General features: G+C 41.2%; 1 protein-coding gene and 6 gene segments (V, D, J or C); 4 read left to right on the forward strand and 3 right to left on the reverse strand.

Moving 5' to 3' along the window:
• The window catches only part of LOC105008451, a 966,635-nt gene that overhangs the window by 745,228 nt on the left and 199,235 nt on the right, over window positions 1-22,172 (forward strand).
• The window catches only part of LOC106024145, a 458,405-nt gene that overhangs the window by 419,800 nt on the left and 16,433 nt on the right, over window positions 1-22,172 (forward strand).
• Window positions 1-22,172, reverse strand: part of LOC117593618 — a 530,161-nt gene that overhangs the window by 387,015 nt on the left and 120,974 nt on the right.
• The window catches only part of LOC105009329 (Ig kappa chain V-III region MOPC 63), a 784,483-nt gene that overhangs the window by 290,591 nt on the left and 471,720 nt on the right, over window positions 1-22,172 (forward strand). The window lies entirely within an intron of this gene.
• LOC114829915 overlaps window positions 1-22,172 on the reverse strand; it is a 587,221-nt gene that overhangs the window by 229,053 nt on the left and 335,996 nt on the right.
• The window catches only part of LOC114829916, a 334,989-nt gene that overhangs the window by 54,359 nt on the left and 258,458 nt on the right, over window positions 1-22,172 (reverse strand).
• LOC117593620 lies at window positions 16,958-17,638 on the forward strand. The segment is given in 2 exon segments: window positions 16,958-16,981; window positions 17,140-17,638. Coding segments are annotated over 2 exon segments (330 nt in total).

The following is a 22,172-nucleotide window of genomic DNA, read 5'->3' on the forward strand; positions in this document are numbered from 1 at the left end:
ATGCCGACCTGAGTATAGCTCAAATCAGCTAATTAACTCAAAACACCTGCAAAGGTTTCCTAAGTATGTTCATTTAGACACTCAATACTTGGTCTGGGCTCCTTTTGCACGGATTACTGCATCAATGCAGCGGTGCCTCCTCTGGTCACTCGTGTGGATTCTAGTCGTGCTCAGGAAAGGAAACTCTGGAGATCTTTGCCAGAGAAGTACGACTGTAATCTGTGGGTTCCTTCTCCAATGTGAGTTGTATTTCGGGGACCAGCCGATATCCGACTATGAGAAGGAGACCGTGATAATCTCCCTTCTCACTGGGCGCACCCTTGAATGGGCTACGGCACCTTGGGACAGTGGTTCCAGGGATTTGAGGGTGTTTCCCGGTTCATGGCCCAGTTTTGTTCCGTATTCGACCATCCGGCAGAGGGCAGGGATGGCGGCGAGCGACCCCTTTTGGTGGAACCAGAGCCTATGGAGCTGGGAATCACCAGACCCGTCAGAGGAGAGAGAACGCTGGAGTAGTCAGGGGCTGTGTCTGTTCTGCAGGGAGAGAGGGCATGGAGAAGGGGGGCTCCTTGGCCCAGACACAGAGCAGGAAAGGGGTGAGTACCCAGACTGAGCAACTTGGAACCGTGCTTGCCTTGCATTTAAGCGACATAGCCAGCCTGTTCTAATACCCAATTGTTCTGTCTGATGGTTTCTTTCTCTCACCCCATAACATCCCCTTTTGACTCCAGAGCTGCAGGGAGCTTAATCGACCAGTCTCTGGTTACTGCCCTATCGTTGCTGTTGCGCCGTTTGAGGTCCTCGATTCCCATACAAGCACTGGGTGGTCGTCCTGTGGGGTCCGGCTCCATAACCCACGTGACCCGCCCTGTCACTCTTACCATCAACGGCTGCCATCGAGAGAGACTGGAACTACTGGTGCTGTTGTCCTCCATACATCTTGTCATCCTGGGCCTTCCGTGGCTTCAAAAGCACAACCCCACCATCACCTGGAGTAAGCGGAAGGTTCTTGGATGGTTGGTGAGGTACTGGAAAGCTTGCCTGGCCGTCACATGTGGAGCTACGTTGGTTGAGAGACCTGTGGGCGCCCTCCCAGGGAACATCCCACCTTAGTACGTGAACCTGAACAGGGTGTTCTCCAACAAAAAGGCCAGGTGTCTCCCTGGGAGAGCAGGGGTACATTCGTCACTACTCTTCCCATGCTTCAGCCAGCTTCTATTTTGTGAAGAAGAAGGACGGGGGGCTGAGGCCTTGTATAGACTAGAGAGGACTGAACTCCATTACTGTGAAGTACCGCAATCCCATGTCCCTCTTTCCGTTGACCATAGAACGTCTTCACCTCTGGAGCACATACAATCTCATGTGTAACTCGGATGGAGACGAGTGGAAAACGGCATTCAGCACGGCGTCGGGCCACTACGAATACCTGTGATGCCTTACAGGCTAGCCAATGAGCTGGCGGTGTTCCAGGCTTTTCTCAATGAAGTGTTCCAGGATATGTTGGAGAGGTACGTAGTAGTATATATAGATGACATCTTGATTTACATACAACACACACCACCACCGTTTCCTTCCTTGGATACCACATTCCTCCGGAGGGCGTATGGATGGAGGAGCTAAATGTAGAAGCGATGGTTCTTTGATTCCGAGGTTGGGGTTGGGGCGGTACTCTCCCAGCACCACTGAAACCCCCCTCGGCTACATCCCTGTACCTCATATTCCAACAATATCTCTGCTGTGGAGAGGAACTATGACGTGGGTGACCGAGAGCTACTGGTGGTCAAGTTAGCACTGGAGGAGTGGAAACTGGCTAGAGGGGCCTGGGAGACGTTGAATTTCCTTTCCACCTATTTGTAGTGGAGATGAGTGGTACCTGGTGGGGTCTTCTGCTGTTGTAGCCCATCCGCCTCAAGGTTGTGCGTGTTGTGGCTTCACAAATGCTTTGCTGCATACCTCGGTTGTAACAAGTGGTTACTTCAGTCAAAGTTGCTCTTCTATCAGCCTGAATCAGTCGGCCCATTCTCCTCTGACCTCTAGCATCAACAAGGCATTTTCGCCCACAGGACTGCCGCATACTGGATGTTTTTCCCTTTTCACACCATTCTTTGTAAACCCTAGAAATGGTTGTGTGTGAAAATCCCAGTAACTGAGCAGATTTTAAAATACTCAGGCCCGCCTGGCACCAACAACCATGCCACGCTCAAAATTGCTTAAATCACCTTTCTTTCCCATTCTGACATTCAGTTTGGAGTTCAGGAGATTGTCTTGACCAGGACCACACCCTTAAATGCATTGAAGTAACTGCCATGCGAATGGTTGATTAGATAATTGCATTAATAAGAAATTGAACAGGTTCCTAATAATCCTTTAGGTGAGTGTAAGTGTGACCAACTCAGGTTTGACTACAAATTGCTCTCAGAGGTTTATAAAAGCAAGTCTACCTCACTCTCTCATCCTGTGAATGGTGTCGGTGAAAGTACCCCTTCTCTCTCTCTCTGGGTCTGTCATTCTTTCTCTCTACCTTCTATTTGGTTCAAGGTCATCAGGCCATGCATCTTGTGTCATGCTTAGATAAATGCTTTGTTTATGTCAAGTACTGTATTGGAATGTGAGCAGTATTGCCTTGTTTAATGTTATCATCAAATGTTGAAAATAGATTACTTTACAAATATCCATGTCCTATGACATAATTTCCATGTAAGACTAATGTGATGGATCTGCTTGGTGTATATTTACTGAATAATGGTGAATAGAGAAAAGACCAGAATCTTATTTGCATAGTGATGATGCTCTGTATAGACAGCACATGATTCAGTGATCTGGGAGTGTTTATAACCCTGTGAGTTTAACACTTCATGACTGAGAGCTGTCCTTCATGACAACTGAACCCACAAAAACCATGACTTTTATAACCATCTTCATCTGAACATTTGTCCTCTTTTTCAAAGGTAAGATTTGTTAAATGTAATATTGAAAAATAATAATAAAATCTACAGAAAGGAATGATGTATGGCAATGCTATTATGAATATTACGTACAATGTGTTACTATGTTTTATTCCATTAATATGGGTGACCTTATTTTATTTTACAGAATCCAGAGGACAGTACATACTGACTCAGTCACCTGCAGTTCAATCTGTTATAACAGGAAAATCAGTTACTATGAACTGTAAAGTCAGCAGTAATGTGCATAACAATGATTTTCTAGCCTGGTACCAACAGAAACCTGGAGGAGCTCCTAAACTCCTAATTTACCGTGCTAACACACTTCAGTCTGGGATTCCATCTAGATTCAGTGGCAGTGGAGCTGCGAGTGACTTCACTCTGACCATCAGTAGAGTCCAGACTGACGATGCAGGAGATTACTACTGTCAGAGTTATCACAGTGGTCCAGTGTTCACACAATGATTCAGAGCCGTACAAAAACCTCCCTCAGTCAGACTGCACAGTGACTGAACTGTTACAGCTGGGACCTACTGCAGGTGTTGAGGGGGAAGAGACAGTGACATGGAACACTGGTCAGTATGCTAAGACACGTGAGACTGGGATTCTATCTAGATTCAGTGGCAGTGGAGATTATAGTGATTTCACTCTGACCATCAGTGGAGTCCAGACTGAAGATGCAGGAGATTACTACTGTCAGAGTTTACACAGTGGTTATGTGTTCACACAGTGATTCAGAGCCGTACAAAAGCCCTCAGTCAGAATGAACAGTGACTGAACTGTTACAGCTGGGACCTTCTGGAGATGTTGAGGGGAAAGAGACCGTGACATGGAACAATGTTTTCCATCAATATCGTAGTTTGGGCACAGACCTACGGTGGATATAAAAAGTCTACACGCTCCTGTGAAAATGCCAGGTTTTTGTGATAAACATAAATGAGACAAACATAAATCAAGTCAGAGCTTTTTCCACTTTAAATGTGACCTATAATGTGAACAATTTAATTGAAAAACTGAAATATTCAAGGGGGAACAATAAAAAATAAAAACCTTACAATAACCTGGTTGCATATGTGTTCACACCCTCTTATAACTGGTGATGTGGCTGTGTACAGAATTAATCATTCACATTCAAACTCATGTTAAATAGAAGTCATTACACACCTGTCATCATTTAAAGTGACTCTGATTAATCACAAATAAAGTTCAGATGTTCTAGTAGGAATTCCCTGACATTTTCTTAGTTGCATCTCAGAGCAAAAGCCACTGTCTGCAGAGAGCTAGCCATCTTTATGAAAAGATGAGAAGAAAACTGGTCAGGGAGGCTTCCAAGAGGCCTACAGCAACATTAAAGAAACTGGCAGGTACTGGCTGTGTGCTACATGTGAAAACAATCACCCATATTTTTCATATGAATGGACTATGGGGTAGGGTGGGAAGACGGAAGCCTTTTCTTACAGAGAAAAACATCCAAGCCCGGCTGAAGTATTATTATTATTGTTCTCCGGGCCCATTTTCAGAGGCCCGTAACTCGACCATATGTGGATCAATTTGCATAGAACTTTGCAAACCTGTTGCCATGAGAGACCCAAAGGGCCTCGTCTATTACTATACCTATACACTCCATGGTGACGCTGTAGCACTTAGTCAAATGTTGAAGGTTTGAGCATGCATGTCTCATGAACTGAATGTCGTAGAGTCATGCAGCCAAGTTCCATACATGCCCCTTCTCATGCTGACCAAATAAGTCTTTAAAATTCGCCCCTTGGATTTTCCTCCAATTTGGTGAAAAACTTGTTAACGACATCTCCTCCGGGACCACTGAACGGATTTACATGCCGTTTGGTGTGAAGGACCTGTGAACCATTATCTTTAAAAGATATATAAGAAAAGTTGATATCTCAAATAGTATGGCTGAAATCAGTGAATGAAATTTAGCTGGACGGGTCTATGATTTTAGAAGTCCATTAATCCCAAATGGAACATCAAAACTATGAAACGAAACACTCGTAAATGTGTCTGTCAAGAAAGGACAGAAAAAGTACCATACAGAAATACCTCTTGGGGGCGCTATAAACATCACTGATGTTTCTCACAATTTTGCCATTAACAAAAACACACTTAAACGACATCTCCTCCGAAACCGTTGAACAGATTTGGTTGACAATCGGTGTGTAAAGGACCACTGGACCATTTTCTTTAAAAGTTTTATAAGAAAAATTGATATCTCAAACAATATGGCCTCCATTTTGACATCTGTGAAAAACTCATTAACGACTGCTGAAACTCCTCTGAGACTGCTGAGCAGATTTGCATGCTATTGGGTGTGATGGACCTTCGAACCATTGTCTTTTCAATTTATATAAGGAAAGTTGATATTTCAAACAATATGGCTGAAATCAGCGACTGATTGATGCGGGCGAGTCTATGACTATATAAGGCCATAAATCCACATAGGAATATCCGACAGCTACCGAATGAAGCATGCCCATTAACATCTCTGCCACAAATGGACAGCAGAAGTCAAGTATAGAATGACCTTATGGGGGCGTTATTTTGACATCTTAAATGACATCTCCGAGACCGTTGAATGGATTGGCATGCTGTTTGCTGTGAAGGATCTGTGGAACATTATTTCTAAAAGTCTGTAAAAAAAGTTGATAACTCAAACGATGTGGCCGCAATGCGCTATTGAATTTTACATAGTTGTGGCAAATCTTATATAAGGCTATAAATCCTAAAAGGATTATACAAGAAAGTTGCTACTTGCATTACAGATAAACACCAAGGCCAGGAATGAACCCTGAAAGGTATGAACAGCTAGCTGGTGGTGCTACAAACTTCACTGATTTTAAGATATTTACCAAAAATCTGCCAAATATGTCAGAGACATAACTTTCTGGAGATGTTAATCACTAAATGAGGTAACTGAGTCAAACATTCTTCAGCTTAACAAGCTAAACGCTTTCCCATTCAAAGTCAATGGTATTAGGAATTCAACCAGGGTGACATATTTTTGGCCACTGCGTGTGCATGTGACATTAGAGGAAGAGGATTTTAGCAGTCACTCAGCTGTGTGGCTAACGCAGGGTGGCTAACGCAGGGTGGCTAACGCAGGGTGGCTAACGCAGGGTGGCTAACATATGCAGTCCTCCCTCCACACTATAACACACATTAAATTCTCTCTTCACACACAATCCACACTCTCCTCCACCCACTCCTCACCAAGACACATTCGACCGCTGTTCCAGCCTTGCTGCAGACAAAACAAAGCACATATTAGGATTTGTTCAGAATAGACATAAACTTAGCTGGCAGCAACTTTCAGTAGCTGTGTTATAGTATGCCTAAAACAAAACTGTTCACGGTTATATTGTAATTGTTTCTGGTGGATTTTCAAAATATGCGTCCATGTATGCTATTTGGGGTATTATAGATCACAACCCGTTCAGACTATTCAGACTACCAGCAGGCCCTGTGGTGTAGTGGGAACATCCCGGTCTTTCAATATTGTGACCCCAGTTCAATTCCCAAATTCTGTCTCTCATAAATGTTTATGCACTAGGTGCTTTTCAGCCTTCACACAACAATACATATCTGTAATACCATGATTTTCATTCATTTGAGAGAATAATTGTATTACGTGACCCTTTTATACTGTTATTGTTTTCCAAAGAAAGGAACCAGCCATGGAGTGATTGGAGTCATTAATTTCATTATAAGTAGGCTGTATAGCTATTAGCTAGCCATCTATAGTAATCTTTGTACAACAGTACACTTTAGTAATCTTTGATTATCCCAAAACTGAATAAGCTAATGTTGAACAGTCTGAACACACATTTAACCCATAGGCTACCTTGATTTAAATGGAAACCAATTGTAGGGGCCATACCCAGTTATGGTGAGTAAGAAACGTAGGCCAAATGCATTATTTAGTGGATATGAAAGTTTCCACACATTAAAAATCTGACATGGTCCTCAGACTGTCTGTAGTAAGATGCATTATCCTTTCAAATTAGCCGATATCCTTTGCTAACTAAATAATTTAAATTAATTGTCCTACCCATCTAATATTGTTGTGGTTTATAAACATGTGCTTGTCATATCTACGCAGCAACTCAACATTAGGGTGCAAATTAAGAAAACTCATGAGAATGGTGATGTTGACAGAAAGTGTGAAGTCACTAAAATCAAACTGTGTAATTCAGTTCAGACCACAGTAAGCAAATAGAAACTACATTATTTAACCAAACTCAATTAAGCATTTAAAATACAACATCTAATTTTATTGTGGGGAGTAAAATCGCTTCTGCTGTATTACCCTCTTCATAGAAAACACCATGTTTTAACCTTTTGTAAGAAAACCATGAGACTGTAATTTACCAGATTTGAATATTATCATTTTACATTGTCGTGAGACCCACCTGGAGTCCTTCCGGATTGTAAGTTCCTATAATTTAGTTTAGTTTAAACACTATTACTTATTCATGCCTAATCAGAGCATTAAGCTACATTTCTAAACAATTCCATTAACACATTATCTTTCCTATTGTCTGTCAACGTCAAACTTCTGAATAAAATGTACCAACCAACATATTAAAAGGTCACATTAAATAATGAAATATCATTTTCATATACCTTCTATTGACTAACCAACAAATTACCAAAAGACCCACAGTAACAATTACCACAGTAACTCTCAACAACTTCTCTGCCTTCTGAAATATCATACCATAAGACTATAACAAGCCATTCTCTACTATTGCATTATTTCTTACACATCTGGCCAATATCTATTCTGAGATAGAACATATTGCGTATTAGATTTAACAAAATGTCCGGTCATGTGACATACATTTGGTAACTTAATGTGATGCGCGGAAAGATACATAAACAAATCATTTAAAGGCCACATCTATCATCCCCCTGCCCTGCTCCCATGCGTCTCCACACCTCCTTATTCTCAGTGTGACCTGTAGGAAGTACTCAACTATTTAACGTGTATCAATTAATCATAAGACTGTCTCTTTTAGCTAAATGGTATGCAACCAGTTGTCAAATATCCCAGATTGCTTAGATTAATAAAAATAAAAAAAATCAGGTTAGGCCATAATGAATATACCACATAGCACATAAGGCATTGAGCTCAGTTACCGGCCACCGCCAGCCGAAGTGAACCCACAGAAACGGTTTCACCACTCACCCCCCTTACGACCGCCCAACCTTCTGTACAGCCATCGTCATTCTCAAACAGCAGCGATGTGGACTCCACGCCAGGAAAGGTTGCAGCGTTCAACCTAGGATGCAGTCCGGACACGAATATGGGGAGGGCAGTGAAAACAGTGTTCCCTCTGGCACATCTCTAGTTAGGAACAGTCTTAATAACTGTGTAGTTGAGGAGAGGTAGACACCCATGTGGGGTGTGGAGTATAGGTTAGACTTCTTACAACTGTTCAAATAGTCCATGGCACAAAGGCAGGGTGGTGGGTCCATGATGCAGGAAAGGACAAAGGAAAACTAGTCAAAGGTCCCATAGTTCTGTTTGCTTGGATCCATGCAAGTTAACTTGGGTCCAGGTATGAAATTTCCAAGATGCTTGAGGGCTGGGAACCAGGCTAAGGTGGTATTCAGAAGAGTAAATGATTCCTCCATCACTGGAGACTATTCAACTGGAACAGAGCCAGGCAACCCCCTCCTTTAGTGCATCATGGAGTGGTTTTGGAATATTCTGAAAACTCTGGGATACAACAACTGTTGTACAGATTCATAACAGCGTCACCACATAACAACGGAGGGAGTGGTAGGCTAAAGAAATGTAGCCTTTGACGGGCCACCTTAATTAGAGATATATAGACCGGAAAAAGGCAATCAGACAAGCAGTTTAAATCCATAACAAAATGATAAGACTACGAACAGTGAGAGTTAACAAGGACTAACCAGATATGTTGAAAAGGGTGGCAGGTTGGAAGCATGCGGCAGATTACGGTTGTTAATAGAAACCACGGCGCCTGCATCTACATAAGGCCAATGGCCCATTTTATCAAATGTTATAGGTGCTCAAAGCCTTTGTTAATTCCCCCAATTGTTGTTGGATCTGTGCGAGATCAAATTGGTAATTGTGTTTTCTTCTATAACGTAGCTTTGTTTGGGGACATTTATTTGCCCAATGGCCAAGCTGTTGGCAGATGTGGCATGGTGAATTACTTGGGGGACAATTGGATGTGATCAGGAACATCAGGAATAACAGCCACAGATTTGCATTTCATATCTGGTCTGCGCTGTTTTTTTACGAATACCTACATCTACATGATTGTCCCGAGTTAGGAATTCTGAGTGGGACTTTATCTGAGGCCGAGTATTCATAAGCATGACACCCCGAAGCCTGATATATGCGGACGGGTCCTTCACAGGCGCTGAAGGCAACCCGAGCCACATGTACAGTACATGCCACCCGTGTGGAGGAGATCCTTAACAGGCAATGTAGCATTTACAGGAACAAGTGACGGACAGGGGGAAGGAGAAAGAGCATGTCGCTAATACGGGGTTGGGGCAATGGAGACCCGAGCATCATTGTAATCACAAACTTTGGAGCATTTGTTCTCAGTCAACAACACGTTCTGTTCCAGCCTCTTGATTTTGTCCGGCCTAGACTTTAAGTCTTCAGGATTCAATCCAGAATCTGACTACTCATCAATATCACTCCTCAAGCGAAAAAGGACTTTCCAGAATATTTAAGCACAACATTTTAACACCATCCTGCAAAAGACTGCAGGTCCTTAAAGTAAGTTCTGGTTTGAATACCCCACTGCAAAAGACTGCAGGTCCTTAAAGTAAGTTCTGGTTTGAATACCCCACTGCAAAAGACTGCAGGGCCTTAAAGTAAGTTCTGGTTTGAATACCCCACTGCAAAAGACTGCAGGTCCTTAAAGTAAGTTCTGGTTTGAATACCCCACTGCAAAAGACTGCAGGTCCTTAAAGTAAGTTCTGGTTTGAATACCCCACTGCAAAAGACTGCAGGGCCTTAAAGTAAGTTCTGGTTTGAATACCCCACTGCAAAAGACTGCAGGGCCTTCCCATGAACAGGGTTCTGGTTACAATGCCCTACTGCCAAACACGGCAGGGAATCTTGGTAGGACCTCCATTTGGTGGAACTGGATTTGGAATTCCAAATAGTCAATGAATGAATGTAACCAATGGATTGCATGTATAAAGAGAGTATTACATTTACAGTACAAGTATCAAAGATTAAAGTACTCCGGAGTTTGAAGATGCTGACAGGAAAAAAGGTAAATGCAAGAGAGCTTCTTCAAACCCTCACTCTGGTTATATTCTAAAACGCAAGTGGTGGGGGTTGGTCAACTGACCTAAGGAAAAAGAAACTAGTCCTGTAGAATAGACCTCTTATCAATCCCTGGGGCTTTTCTGATGACACAGGGGTATTATCTCAAGGATCACACAAGTTACGCAATTAAAAGCAACCCTTTTGTCTCTGCATTCCCTCCTTACAGAAACATCTGTTAACCATAAATATTCCAATGACAGCCTACTAGAACAGAAATAAAGTACATAGGTATAAATGTCTATAATAATCAATGAAGAATCATTGAATGTGTAAATTTTAATTTTTCGGTTCCTTCAAATTTGACCTCCCTTTTTCTCCTAATCCCATTATACAACACTGTGCTGCTACAACAGTGATTGTCCCCACATTTGTGTAAATTATGAAAGGATACATTGTGCTATGATGGTAATAAGATCTCAGTGTTAACATTCCAATGATTGCTTACTAGGACAGAAATTAAATTAGAATTAGAATACCCAATTGTAATAATGTCACCAGTAAGTCTCTCTTCCAAAGAGTTCAAGTTAAAAACCCATCTCAAACAGCCCCCTCCACCCAACACACTGGTTTTTGTGTCAGTGAGTTGAGCACTCCAGGGGGTCTGTACCTCTCTTTATGCAATTTAGACTATTTAAGACTTCTCAACTTGGTTTTCTAGAAATATAACTTGATGCAGAATTATTTTCTCAATATCAATTAAAATATGGCCAAATTTAGTAAACATGTAAGGAAAAACAAAATGAGCTCCCTGCACGTTTTTACCCACTTATTCCATAATGCATGAGATTAAAATGATTACTTCTAATCAAATATCAAACAAACTGAACAATCCCATCAAATTAGTTATTTTTGCTAAACCATTTCAAAATGGTAAGATGTATTCTACTCAACCATAACCATGTTAGATTTTATATAAAACAAACTTCTCAAAAAAACAAATTAGACAAACACTGTGAAGGGATGCTGATTTTAACAGATGCCAATTTTCTGCTATAACTTTTGGAAACAGAAAAACTAAATTCTTCACGTAACTCTTTAAATATCTATTTAATTAGCTTTGAACTCTAAGTTCAACTCTTTTTCATCATAGATAATCATTTCATACAATCCCCCCTGCTTTCATGACAGAGTCAACGGGAAATGACTCCAAGCTTGAAAGCAGAACCATTACAAGACGGACATGAAAAAGAAAATCGATAAGTGGGAGGAATCTAACATTCATCCGATAAAAAGTTGCAAACTGAAAATCTAAGAAAAACAAATGCGAAAATGATAAAAACACCCACAAAGAAAACCAAAAAAACTATTGTACCACACGGTCGCTCGTGTGAAGGAAGCATATTGAAACAACTCCCAAAGTAGCATATCAAAATTTGCCTTTCCACTGGCAACGGCCAAACCAAGGTGAAACAAAACAAGCATCATGACTCAATTTACCTCCTAAAGTCTAGGGAATTATCTCAACTTAGATGTATGTCTATGTTATACTAAATAGTGGCAGACAGCCAAAATCGCTAGGTCCATGTCTATGTCATGCAAAGACATCAAGATTGTACAAGCAATTAACAATCTTGGATGACTTAAGGTCTCCACCCTCACAACAATTTGTCTCAAAATCTTAAATGTCAACATTAAGGCTATGGAGAGGAAGATGCACGTAGCTTCCACTTAATGTTTGATTATCCCAAAACTAAACATACTCATGTAGGGGAAATTACTACAGGTGAGGACAGGCAGAAAACTTGAACGGAACCATTAGTGTAAAGGCCACCCCAGGGGGTGTGCCCCCCTTCCTGGAGCCAATGAAAGGTCCAGCACAAAAACATGACATGGTCTACAGACTGCCCGGAGAAAAATACGTCATGCTGACATCCTAGTCGATATCCAAAAAGAAATAGCATATCTAATCAACACAGCAACAGTAGGGGGGGAAAAACTCTCCAAATAAAGGCAAGCTAACAGAAAACAGATGCATGAAGTCCCTAAAATCAAGGAACAATCAGGGAGTGATCCCCATTAGTCAGTTAATCAGGCTAGAATTTAAAACGCCAGTAACGAGCATCAGGCATAGGTCCGAAAACACAAGTATTAACCCAGGTACCATTGGAAATACAAACTAAGTGAAACTACATCAATTAACCAAACCCAATTGAACATTTTAAATAGGACATTAAAAGCTACGGATTTATTTAGTCAGGGAAGAAACGGGCCGTGGCCATTTTACCCTATTAAGCAGGCTATGATTATATTGGCTGCGAATCCAGTCTTCATGGAAAACAGCGTGTTATCTTAAAATTAAAGACATTGGCCAAACTACCCCATACAAGGAGAGAGAAAACACTATTTTAACCCCTCATTACGAAACCACGAGACCATATATAACCAAATTAGAGAAGCACCATTATACCAATTTCCAATCTATCCCTCTAATGAAATTTAGGACCTTATGGTCGTATACAATCCTAAGAAAGCAGGCTAACACTTCCACATGTGCCAACCACCAGCACAACACCGGAAGATAAAACATTGCGATTACAAAACTTCCAAGTTAACACCAACCTCGGTACACGAGATCAAAATTCTATCAAGGAATATACAATGCAGCCAATCGGATCCCTTGTGCACAGGGAATACCAAAATGGACAAATGCATTTACGAGGTCGACCATAACCAGATATGGACAAAGGCCCCTGACTTGGGCCACAACAACATTCAGAACAAACACAATAGGTGCACGCATATACAACTTCATCAGTATAACAACTAATTTAAACCAATATTGGCAATTTACAGGAGCAATCCCTACTCCTTCCTACAGTCTCTGAAATTTAAAGGATGAGGTCCAACCTCAACTGCATATTTAAGTCCAACCTAAATTGCAGATTTCCCAGCAGTCCAACTGCTTAATATCCTGCACGAAATCGCCCTGCAATAGGTTAGCTGCATGGGAATGGTCGTCAGGACATGGAACAAAATGATATTCTTCTAACTAAAGGCACTATAACTAAAATTCTCTAAAAAATAATTTCTAGTGACCATACTTTCTCAAAGCCACCTATCAACTTAAACAAAACCATCAAATCTGACATACAAAACCCAAACACATAGTTTACCAAAGCAGTGTTTCCCAACCAGTGTGCCGCGGATCGTCAGGTGTGCCGTGGGAAATTATCTAATATCACCTAATTAACCAATGTCGGGTGTCTGTGCTGTAATAAAGTGTGGCAGATATAAAAAAAACGCATTTATTAAAAAACAGAAAACAAATATTTCCCAAAAAAACAGTTCTTCATGCTTTGCCTTTTGCCTACTATACACTTTGAGTGCTTTGGTTCCCCTTTAAGGAGGGTCATCCTTGTCGCGACACGTGACAGTTTGGGATCACAGCAAGATGAGCAAGTGACAGTGATGGAGAAGTTTTTGAGAAGAGAAAATGCAAATGCCGAACAGGGCCCTGGAAGGCCCTAGTATGAGTGGTCGACAAAAGAAAAAAGAAAAGACGGTGAGCTCGAGGCAATACAGCGAAAGCTATCTTTCATTTGGATTTACTTTGTAATATGAGCCAAAATGGAAGGTGCAAGTAGGAGAATAGGACACCCTGTTCAAGCGGTTGCCGGGGAGAGAAAGATTTAGTATGTCTGTCTGTTGAGAAACAGGACACAGGTTAGAGGCGCACACACATAGTCGGACAGACAACACAGACACCACAAGGGGGGCAAGGACACACTTGCTTTGTAAGTTAACGCCTCTATCTTTTTGGGCGTAGTAGAAGTATAAAAATTATGTTTTGACTGTTGATCCTTAGACATTGTGCGGCGACACTTGTCTCCAGAAGCTTCTGTAATAAATGGATATACGATACGGTAATTGACCTGACTCCTGGTGTTTTATTCTCCTTTCCAACAAACCAACTCGGGGAAGTGTTAGACTTCAACAATTTTGGGGGCTCGGTCCGGGATTGGAAAAAAGAAGGAATTCGATCTGGTCCAGACAACCTACGCGAGATTCACAGGTTCCGAGCCGGCTCATGATAAAGGTAAGCAGAGCCTGTTATATCTAAATCTTCATATTGGCTGTGAACTAAATTGTGGACCTGTGAAAAACGTAGTGGTACTGGTTTAAATTCAGGGGGTCAGAGGAACGGTCTGTGAGTTAGAGTCTCACTGTAAGTCGGGTTAGAGGCCCGTTAATGGTGTGTGAGTTAGAGTCTCACTGTAAGTCGGGTTAGAGGCCCGTTAATGGTGTGTGAGTTAGAGTCTCACTGTAAGTCGGGTTAGAGGCCCGTTAATGGTGTGTGAGTTAGAGGCTCACTGTAAGTCGGGTTAAAGGCCCGTTAATGGTGTGTGAGTTAGAGGCTCACTGTAAGTCGGGTTAGAGGCCCGTTAATCGTTCTGGGGTTGACTACCCTACGCCACTTCCCGACGGGGACGGTGGAGAGTTGCGAGTTAGAGTCTTGGCAACCAGTCGGGTTAGAGGCCCGAGGACTTAGGAGCACCTCGAAATACTTATTGTGTGTAAAGGCTCAGCTGGGTTAGAGGCCCAGGGAGTTCGGAACTCCCCGAATTTTTATAAGAGAACTGGGTTCAAGTCCCAAAAAGTGTTGGGTCAGGGACCCGTTAATCTACAGAAAGGAATGATGTTTGGCAATGCTATTATGTTTATTACGTACAATGTCTTACTGTGTTTTATTCCATTAATATGGGTGTCCTTATTTTATTTTACAGAATCCAGAGGACAGTACATACTGACTCAGTCACCTGCAGTTTAAACTGTTATAACAGGAAATTCAGTTACTATGAACTGTAAACTCAGCAGTATTGTGATTAACAATGATTATCTAGCCTGGTGCCAACAGAACCCTGGAGGAGCTCCTGAACTCCTAATTTGCTTGGCTAACAGACTTCACTCTGGGACTCCAACTAGATTCAGTGGCAGTGGATCTGGGAGTGACTTCACTCTGACCATCAGTGGAGTCCAGACTGAAGATGCAGGAGATTACTACTGTCAGAGTGAACACTATCCCAACAGTGTCTGGGTGTTCACACAGTGACACAGAGCCGTACAAAAACCTCCCTCAGTCAGACTGCACAGTGACTGAACTGTTACAGCTGGGACCTACTGCAGGTGTTGAGGGGGAAGAGACAGTGACATGGAACACTGGTCAGTAGAGGAAGTGAACTTTGAATAAGATTAGAAAGCATTAGATCACAAATTCTCCATCATCATCGTTGTCAGGGCACAGACCTATATGATGGGGCTTAAATTACCAATAAGGGCTCCCCAGATATGCCAGCAGCCATTCACCCATCAGCTTCTACACACACATCAGTTTCAATGTGCATCACATAAATGGACGACACATGTCTGTCTGAATGAATGACACCTGCAGGTAGAATGGAGGCACCGATGTACAAAAAGGGCCAGGGGTTCAAGCACCCCTTGGGCTCTATCTGTGCTCGTGTCTGGGGGGCAGAGAAAATTACATGGAACACTGGTCAGTAAAGGTAAACTTTGAACTAGGTTAGAAAGCAACATACACATCACATATTCTCCACCATAATAATTTGTATCATTATTTTCTTTTAACATTTACAAAATATTGTAATTTTGCTATAGCTCCTATTCGTCTTACATGGAAGAGGGAGTTCAAAACAGACAATATATATTTTCTGTAACAAGAGGAAGTTGGTAGCTGGGGATGATGTGGTAAAAAAACAGGGCCAGATTGGACATTTAGTCATGTCACTAGGGTTAACACCCCTACTCTTAGGTGCTGCAAGATCTTTAGTGACCAGAGGACACCATTTTACTCTCCCATATGACAGTGAACTCCCTAGCTGGCCAATATCTTCTAAAATGCTTTTGTGTTTTGATCTTCAGACCAGATAGAAGAGTGCCCCTTACTGGTACTTTAACTCTCCTTTCAGCAGCATCTCATCTTCCATCCAGACTTAATGAGAGAGTCAGGCTTCCATTTTACTCTCCCATGAGAAAGTGAGCGCCCAAGCAGACCAATGTATTCGTTACCCCTGGGTATTGGGATTTGATCTTTAACACATGACTGAGACTTATCCTTCTTGACAACTGAAACCACAAAAACCATGACTTTTATAACCATCTTCATCTGGACACTTGGATTCTGCTTTCAAGGTGAACATTTAAAACATGCATTGCTAAAATAAATTCAAAAACACAGTTATATATATTCAGAAGAAATTGTCACTAGGTTATAAATCTTTCATATATGTAAAGGTTTTTATTTGACAGAGGTCAGTACACCATTTGACCCCCTTCTTTTCCCAATCCCAATATAAGACCCTGTGCCACTGCTACAACAGTCCATGCAGAGTCAGTAGAGTCATAGATCACCACAGGCCTCCTCCAAAACCTGTCAAATCATGTATGTAAGACGTTCTGAATAGCAGCTATAGCTAAATTACAATATTTTGTAAATGTTAAAAGACACTCTAAATTTTGGAACGGACATTAAACATAAAATGTACTGACTAGATTGCTAACTATATTGCCTTATACACTTACCTAAAGGATTATTAGGAACACCTGTTCAATTTCTCATTAATGCAATTATCTAATCAACCAATCACATGGCAGTTGCTTCAATGCATTTAGGGGTGTGGTCCTGGTCAAGACAATTTCCTGAACTCCAAACTGAATGTCAGAATGGGAAAGAAAGGTGATTTAAGCAATTTTGAGTTGTACTCATAGTATAGTACTCATTTTATCACATATGCTTTTACCTTTCAGCAATTATAACCTTGAATTAATGTGTATTGCTTTAATAAATATTTTAGATTTTAAGTTGATGCAGTTGATGTGTTCTTTTTGTTCCAGGTAACACTGCTCCCACCCTGACCATCCTGGCCCCCTCTAGTGAGGAACTGTCCAGTACAACAACAGCCACACTGATGTGTCTGGCCAACAAGGGCTTCCCCTCAGACTGGACCTTGAGTTGGAAAGTGGACGGGAACAACAAGAATCAGAAGTCCAGTTCCAAGGTCCTGGAGAAGGATGGTCTATACAGCTGGAGCAGCACCCTGACTCTCACTGCCCAGGAGTGGAACAAGGTGGGAGAGGTGACCTGTGAAGCCCAGAAGAGCTCCCAGACTCCAGTCATCAAGACCCTGAGGAGGGATGACTGTTCTGGTTAGGACCTGTCTGTCACATTACCCTCTGAAGAGAGGTTGCTGGTTCTTTGGCTTTTACTCTGTTTTGACATCAGATGTTTTGTCTTATAGATCACTTTCATGTAGACTAACAGTAAGCTTTGCATGAGTTCATGTGTCCATCCTCTCTGTAGATGGACATTTGATAGATATGATATGGTCTGCTTGTACTATTATAACACATTTGCTTTTATGCGTTGATGAAAATAAAGATTGCCATTTGTAGGAAATATAAGTTGTTGTCTTTCATTTCAAGTATATTTTATTAGCAAATATTGAATGACAATTAAATAATAATAAAGCCAGATGTGGTTTATTTGAAAAGTTAAATGTCTTAATTATTTTTCAAGTTCTTACTTGGAACCTCATTGTCATCAATAAATAGTTCATACTAACACAATATACTAAAATGTTAACAATTTATGCATTGATAAATAGATGTAAATAAAGATTTGCCTTAGTAGAAAATAGTTTTTTTTCATTGAATTCAAATTTACTTTATTGACAAATAAATAATAATACAGCCAGATTAATGTGGTGTATTTGAAAACATATGTCTTAGCTTATTGTTCATGTCCTTACCTGGAAGATACTAAAATGTTCACAGATTTACAGAAGACATCTGGCCACATGTTGACATATACTCTTTGTATTCATCTATTTCTGAATGTTTTTGACATTCTTGACTAAAAGACTGAATAGACTTAAAGTAGAACAATAAGGACAATTAGTCAAATATTTGTCTCTCAAAAGTGTGATAATCACATCTACATTTAGCTAATTATATTTTATTACTCGTATCACAACTTAAAGATAGTGACAGTTTTCTCTACCTCCAACCTCCTGGGAACAGGGTGAACATCTGGTGACAGTACTGCTCTATTCTGGGACATGTAGAACCACCCAACCCTGTCTATGTAAATCTTAGTTTCACTCCCACAGCCACCAGACCAACAGTTGAGAATGTTCAGCTTCTGAAATCCCGTCAACAGGTCCAGATGTGAGGGACTGCTTTTAACCTCTGTGGTGGATTTAGGGATGGAGACATACCAGATACGCCACTAAGTAATAAATTACAGATAACATGTATTATCCTTCATATTAGACAGTGTATATGCTGTACATGTGTCTTGTGTTTCAGACCAGCATAATGTCACATCCTGGCATAACAGGCTTGTCGTGCCAGTGAGATCCAATGCCCTCTCTCCCTGGTTTGGATCACAGACACCTGTTCTGTTGTTAATCACCCTCACCTGTTTCCATAAGCACTGTTCCTATGTAAGTTCCTCCATTCCCAGTGTGTCTGTTCTGTCTTTGTTTGGTGTACACTTTCTTTTTCAGTCTTTTAGTCTTGTTTCCTTTGGTTATAGTTCAAGTTATTTCATTAAATGTCCCTGTTGTCTCTGTGCTTGTGTCCTGCCTCATCAACTGTGACTAGTAACATGTTCATGATAACAGTTCATTAAATGATAGATGATCAACTTCACTCATGTACACTGATAAGGTGTGTTTCAATACATTCAGTAACTAGGTTGATGCACTTTTAGAACATGACAAATGTAACACGTCACAACCATGATGATGATGACAACAACATAGAAACCTGCATCCCACTGATGGTTTGTATATGAAGATAAACAGAGTCGGTCCTGGTTGGTCCCTGGATGGTGAAATGAGATGCTGCTGAAAGGAGAGTTGGAGGGTCAGTAAGGGGTACTCTTCTATCTAGTCTGAAGATCAAAACACAAAAGCACTAAAGGAGATATTGGCCTGCTTCGCCGATCACTTTGTCATGGGAGAGTAAAATGGTCTTTTGACTCTCCAAAGATCTTGCAGCATTTATCCAAAGAGTAGGGGTGTTAACCCTGGTGCCTTGGTTATATTTCCAATCTGGCCCTCTTATGACCACATCATCCTCAGCTAGCAACTTACTGCTATATATTTAATTGATTAAAATAACTAAAGATTACTATATTTTTATATAATAATGACTACAATGAAGATAATGATGATGGAGAAAACATGATCTCCCAGGTCCACTCCCACTGAATCTAGATGGGGTCCCAGAATGGAGTGTGTTTCCTGAACGGACAATGTGTTTGGGGTTTTGTCCTGGTTTCTGTTGGTCCCAGGATAGACACTGATGGCCCCACAACTGTACATTGTGACAACCACCATACACATTACTGCTGGTTCTACATTTCAGAGAGACTGTCTGTCCTGGGAGAACAGCTTCAACTGCAGGAGTCTGAGTCACAGTGACCTCTGGATTCTGTAACATAAAAACATGCATGTATGTATTTGAAAAAAATTTACAGCATTCTATCTTTATAAAAACACAATTTATTTTATGAATGCAATTTTTAAATGTTAACCATGAAATCAGAAAGCCGTGGTCCAGATGAAGATGGTTGTTGTGTGTTCAGTTGTCATGAAGGACAGCTCTCAGTCATGAAGTGTTAAACTCACAGGGTTATAAACATTCACAGATCACTGAATCATGTGCTGTCTATACAGAGCATCATCACTATGCAAATAAGATTCTGTTCTCCTCATCAACCATTATTCACTAAATGTAGATACAACAGATCCATCAAATCCATCCTGTCCATTTTAGTCCGTCTAAATATTGTCAATAATTATATGTAAATTAACTGATTGAAAAAAAAAGCATACATATTTTGACCTATTGGTTTAAGGGATAAGATTTCTATCAATGTTGTAAGACAATTGCATAATTAATTATTGTAACCGGATATCCTAAGTATGTCCAAGGTGAATTTGCTTGTGTCGCTCTTTTGGTCCTTCCATTTGGAGCAGAACAGAAACAAGTCGTAGCTCCGATCAGGAGGTCTGCTAACTTTGACCAAGAATGATGGTTGCCATGGCAGTGTAGAATTTATTTTCTATTTTCATGTTTTTTTGATGACTTATAGAGTTCTGCAAAAAATTAAGAGACCACTGCAAATTGAACGCTTCTGTTCCTCACTCAAAAATTTCCTTTTCAACTTTTTGGGAAATGAAAGAAAAAGGTGCAGTGGTCTCTTAATTTCTCCCGGAGCTATATAAGGGAGGAAGCATCAATGCGATCTCAAAACAATGCATGGTGCTTTGCTGAGTGTTCTGTCCTCATGTGATGAATAAATTGTAATAGTGAACTATTATTGGTGTTTTAGAGTTTCTTGGAACTTTATTCAGGGCAATAAAAACAATGAACAGGGGGCTGTCCTCCAAAGTAGGGGAGTGAGGGTGTTGGATATCCCTGTCACGGCATTATTAATATCCTGATAATTAATAAATTAAACAATTATTATACCCTGACACTCATGAACGTGATCATACCATTAACTATCATGTTCACACATAATATTATCAGTACCACAGCTTCGAGACAATTACAGTCTTCTCAGCTTCAATTTAATGCAGTGAGCGGCATATGGTCTGAGAACTGACAGGCTGACCCCCCGCCCCTTCAACCTCTGCAGCAATGCTGGCAGCACTCGTACGTCTATTTCCCAAAGACAACCTCTAGACATGACGCTGAGCACGTGCACTCAACTTCTTTGGTCGACCATGACGAGGCCTGTTCTGAGTGGAACCTGTCCTGTAAACTGCTGTATGGTCTTGGCCACCGTGCTGCAGCTCAGTTTCAGGGTCTTGGCAATCTTCTTATAGCCTAGGCCATCTTTATGTAGAGCAAAAATTATTTTCTGATCCTCAGAGTTCTTTTCCAAGAGGTGCCAGGTTGAACTTCCAGTGACCAGTATGAGGGAGTGTGAGAGACACCAAATTTAACACACCTGCTCCCCATTCACAACCGAGACCTTGTAACACAAACGAGTCACATGACACCGGGGAGGGACAATGGTTAATTGGGCCCAATTTGGACATTTTCACTTAGGGGTGTACTCACTTTTGTTGTAACCGGTTTAGACATTAATGACTGAGTGTTGAGTTATTTTGAGAGGACAGCTGTTATACAATATGTACACTCACTACTTTACATTGTAGCAAAGTGTCATTTCTTTAGTGTTGACCCCTTTCTTGGTTGTCACAGTGTTGTCCTTTCTTTGCTTTGGTCAAGACACCACACCACAAACACCAAAACCACAGAGGCACTCAGTGTAGCGGGGTCGTATGGATCGGTTGGATCCCGGACGCTATAGCTAATATTTATAAATGTTAAAAGACAATAATGACAATAATTAAAATGATAATAATGATGGGGAATATGTGATGTGTATGTTGCTTTCTAACCTTCTTCAAAGTTTACCTTTACTGACCAGTGTTCCATGTAATTTTCTCTGCCCCCCAGACACGAGCACAGATAGACCCCAAGGGGTGCTTGAGCTCCTGGCCCCTCTTGTACATCGGTGCCCCCATTCTACCTGCAGGTCTCATTAACTCAGACAGACATGTGTCCTCCATCTATGTGATGCACATTGTGGAAACTGATGTGTGTGTAGAAGCTGACGGGTGAATGGCTGTTGGCATATCTGGGGAGCCCTTATTGGTCATTTCAGTCCCATTATATAGGTCTGTGCCCTGACTACGAAGATGATGGAGAACATGTGATCTAATTATATTTTCTAAACTTGTTTAAAGTTGACTTCCTCTACTGACCAGTGTTCCATGTCACTGTCTCTTCCCCCTCAACACCTGCAGTAGGTCCCAGCTGTAACAGTTCAGTCACTGTGCAGT

This window comes from Esox lucius, chromosome 21 (genome assembly GCF_011004845.1).
Source record: "Esox lucius isolate fEsoLuc1 chromosome 21, fEsoLuc1.pri, whole genome shotgun sequence".
Classification (NCBI taxonomy): Eukaryota; Metazoa; Chordata; class Actinopteri; order Esociformes; family Esocidae; genus Esox; species Esox lucius.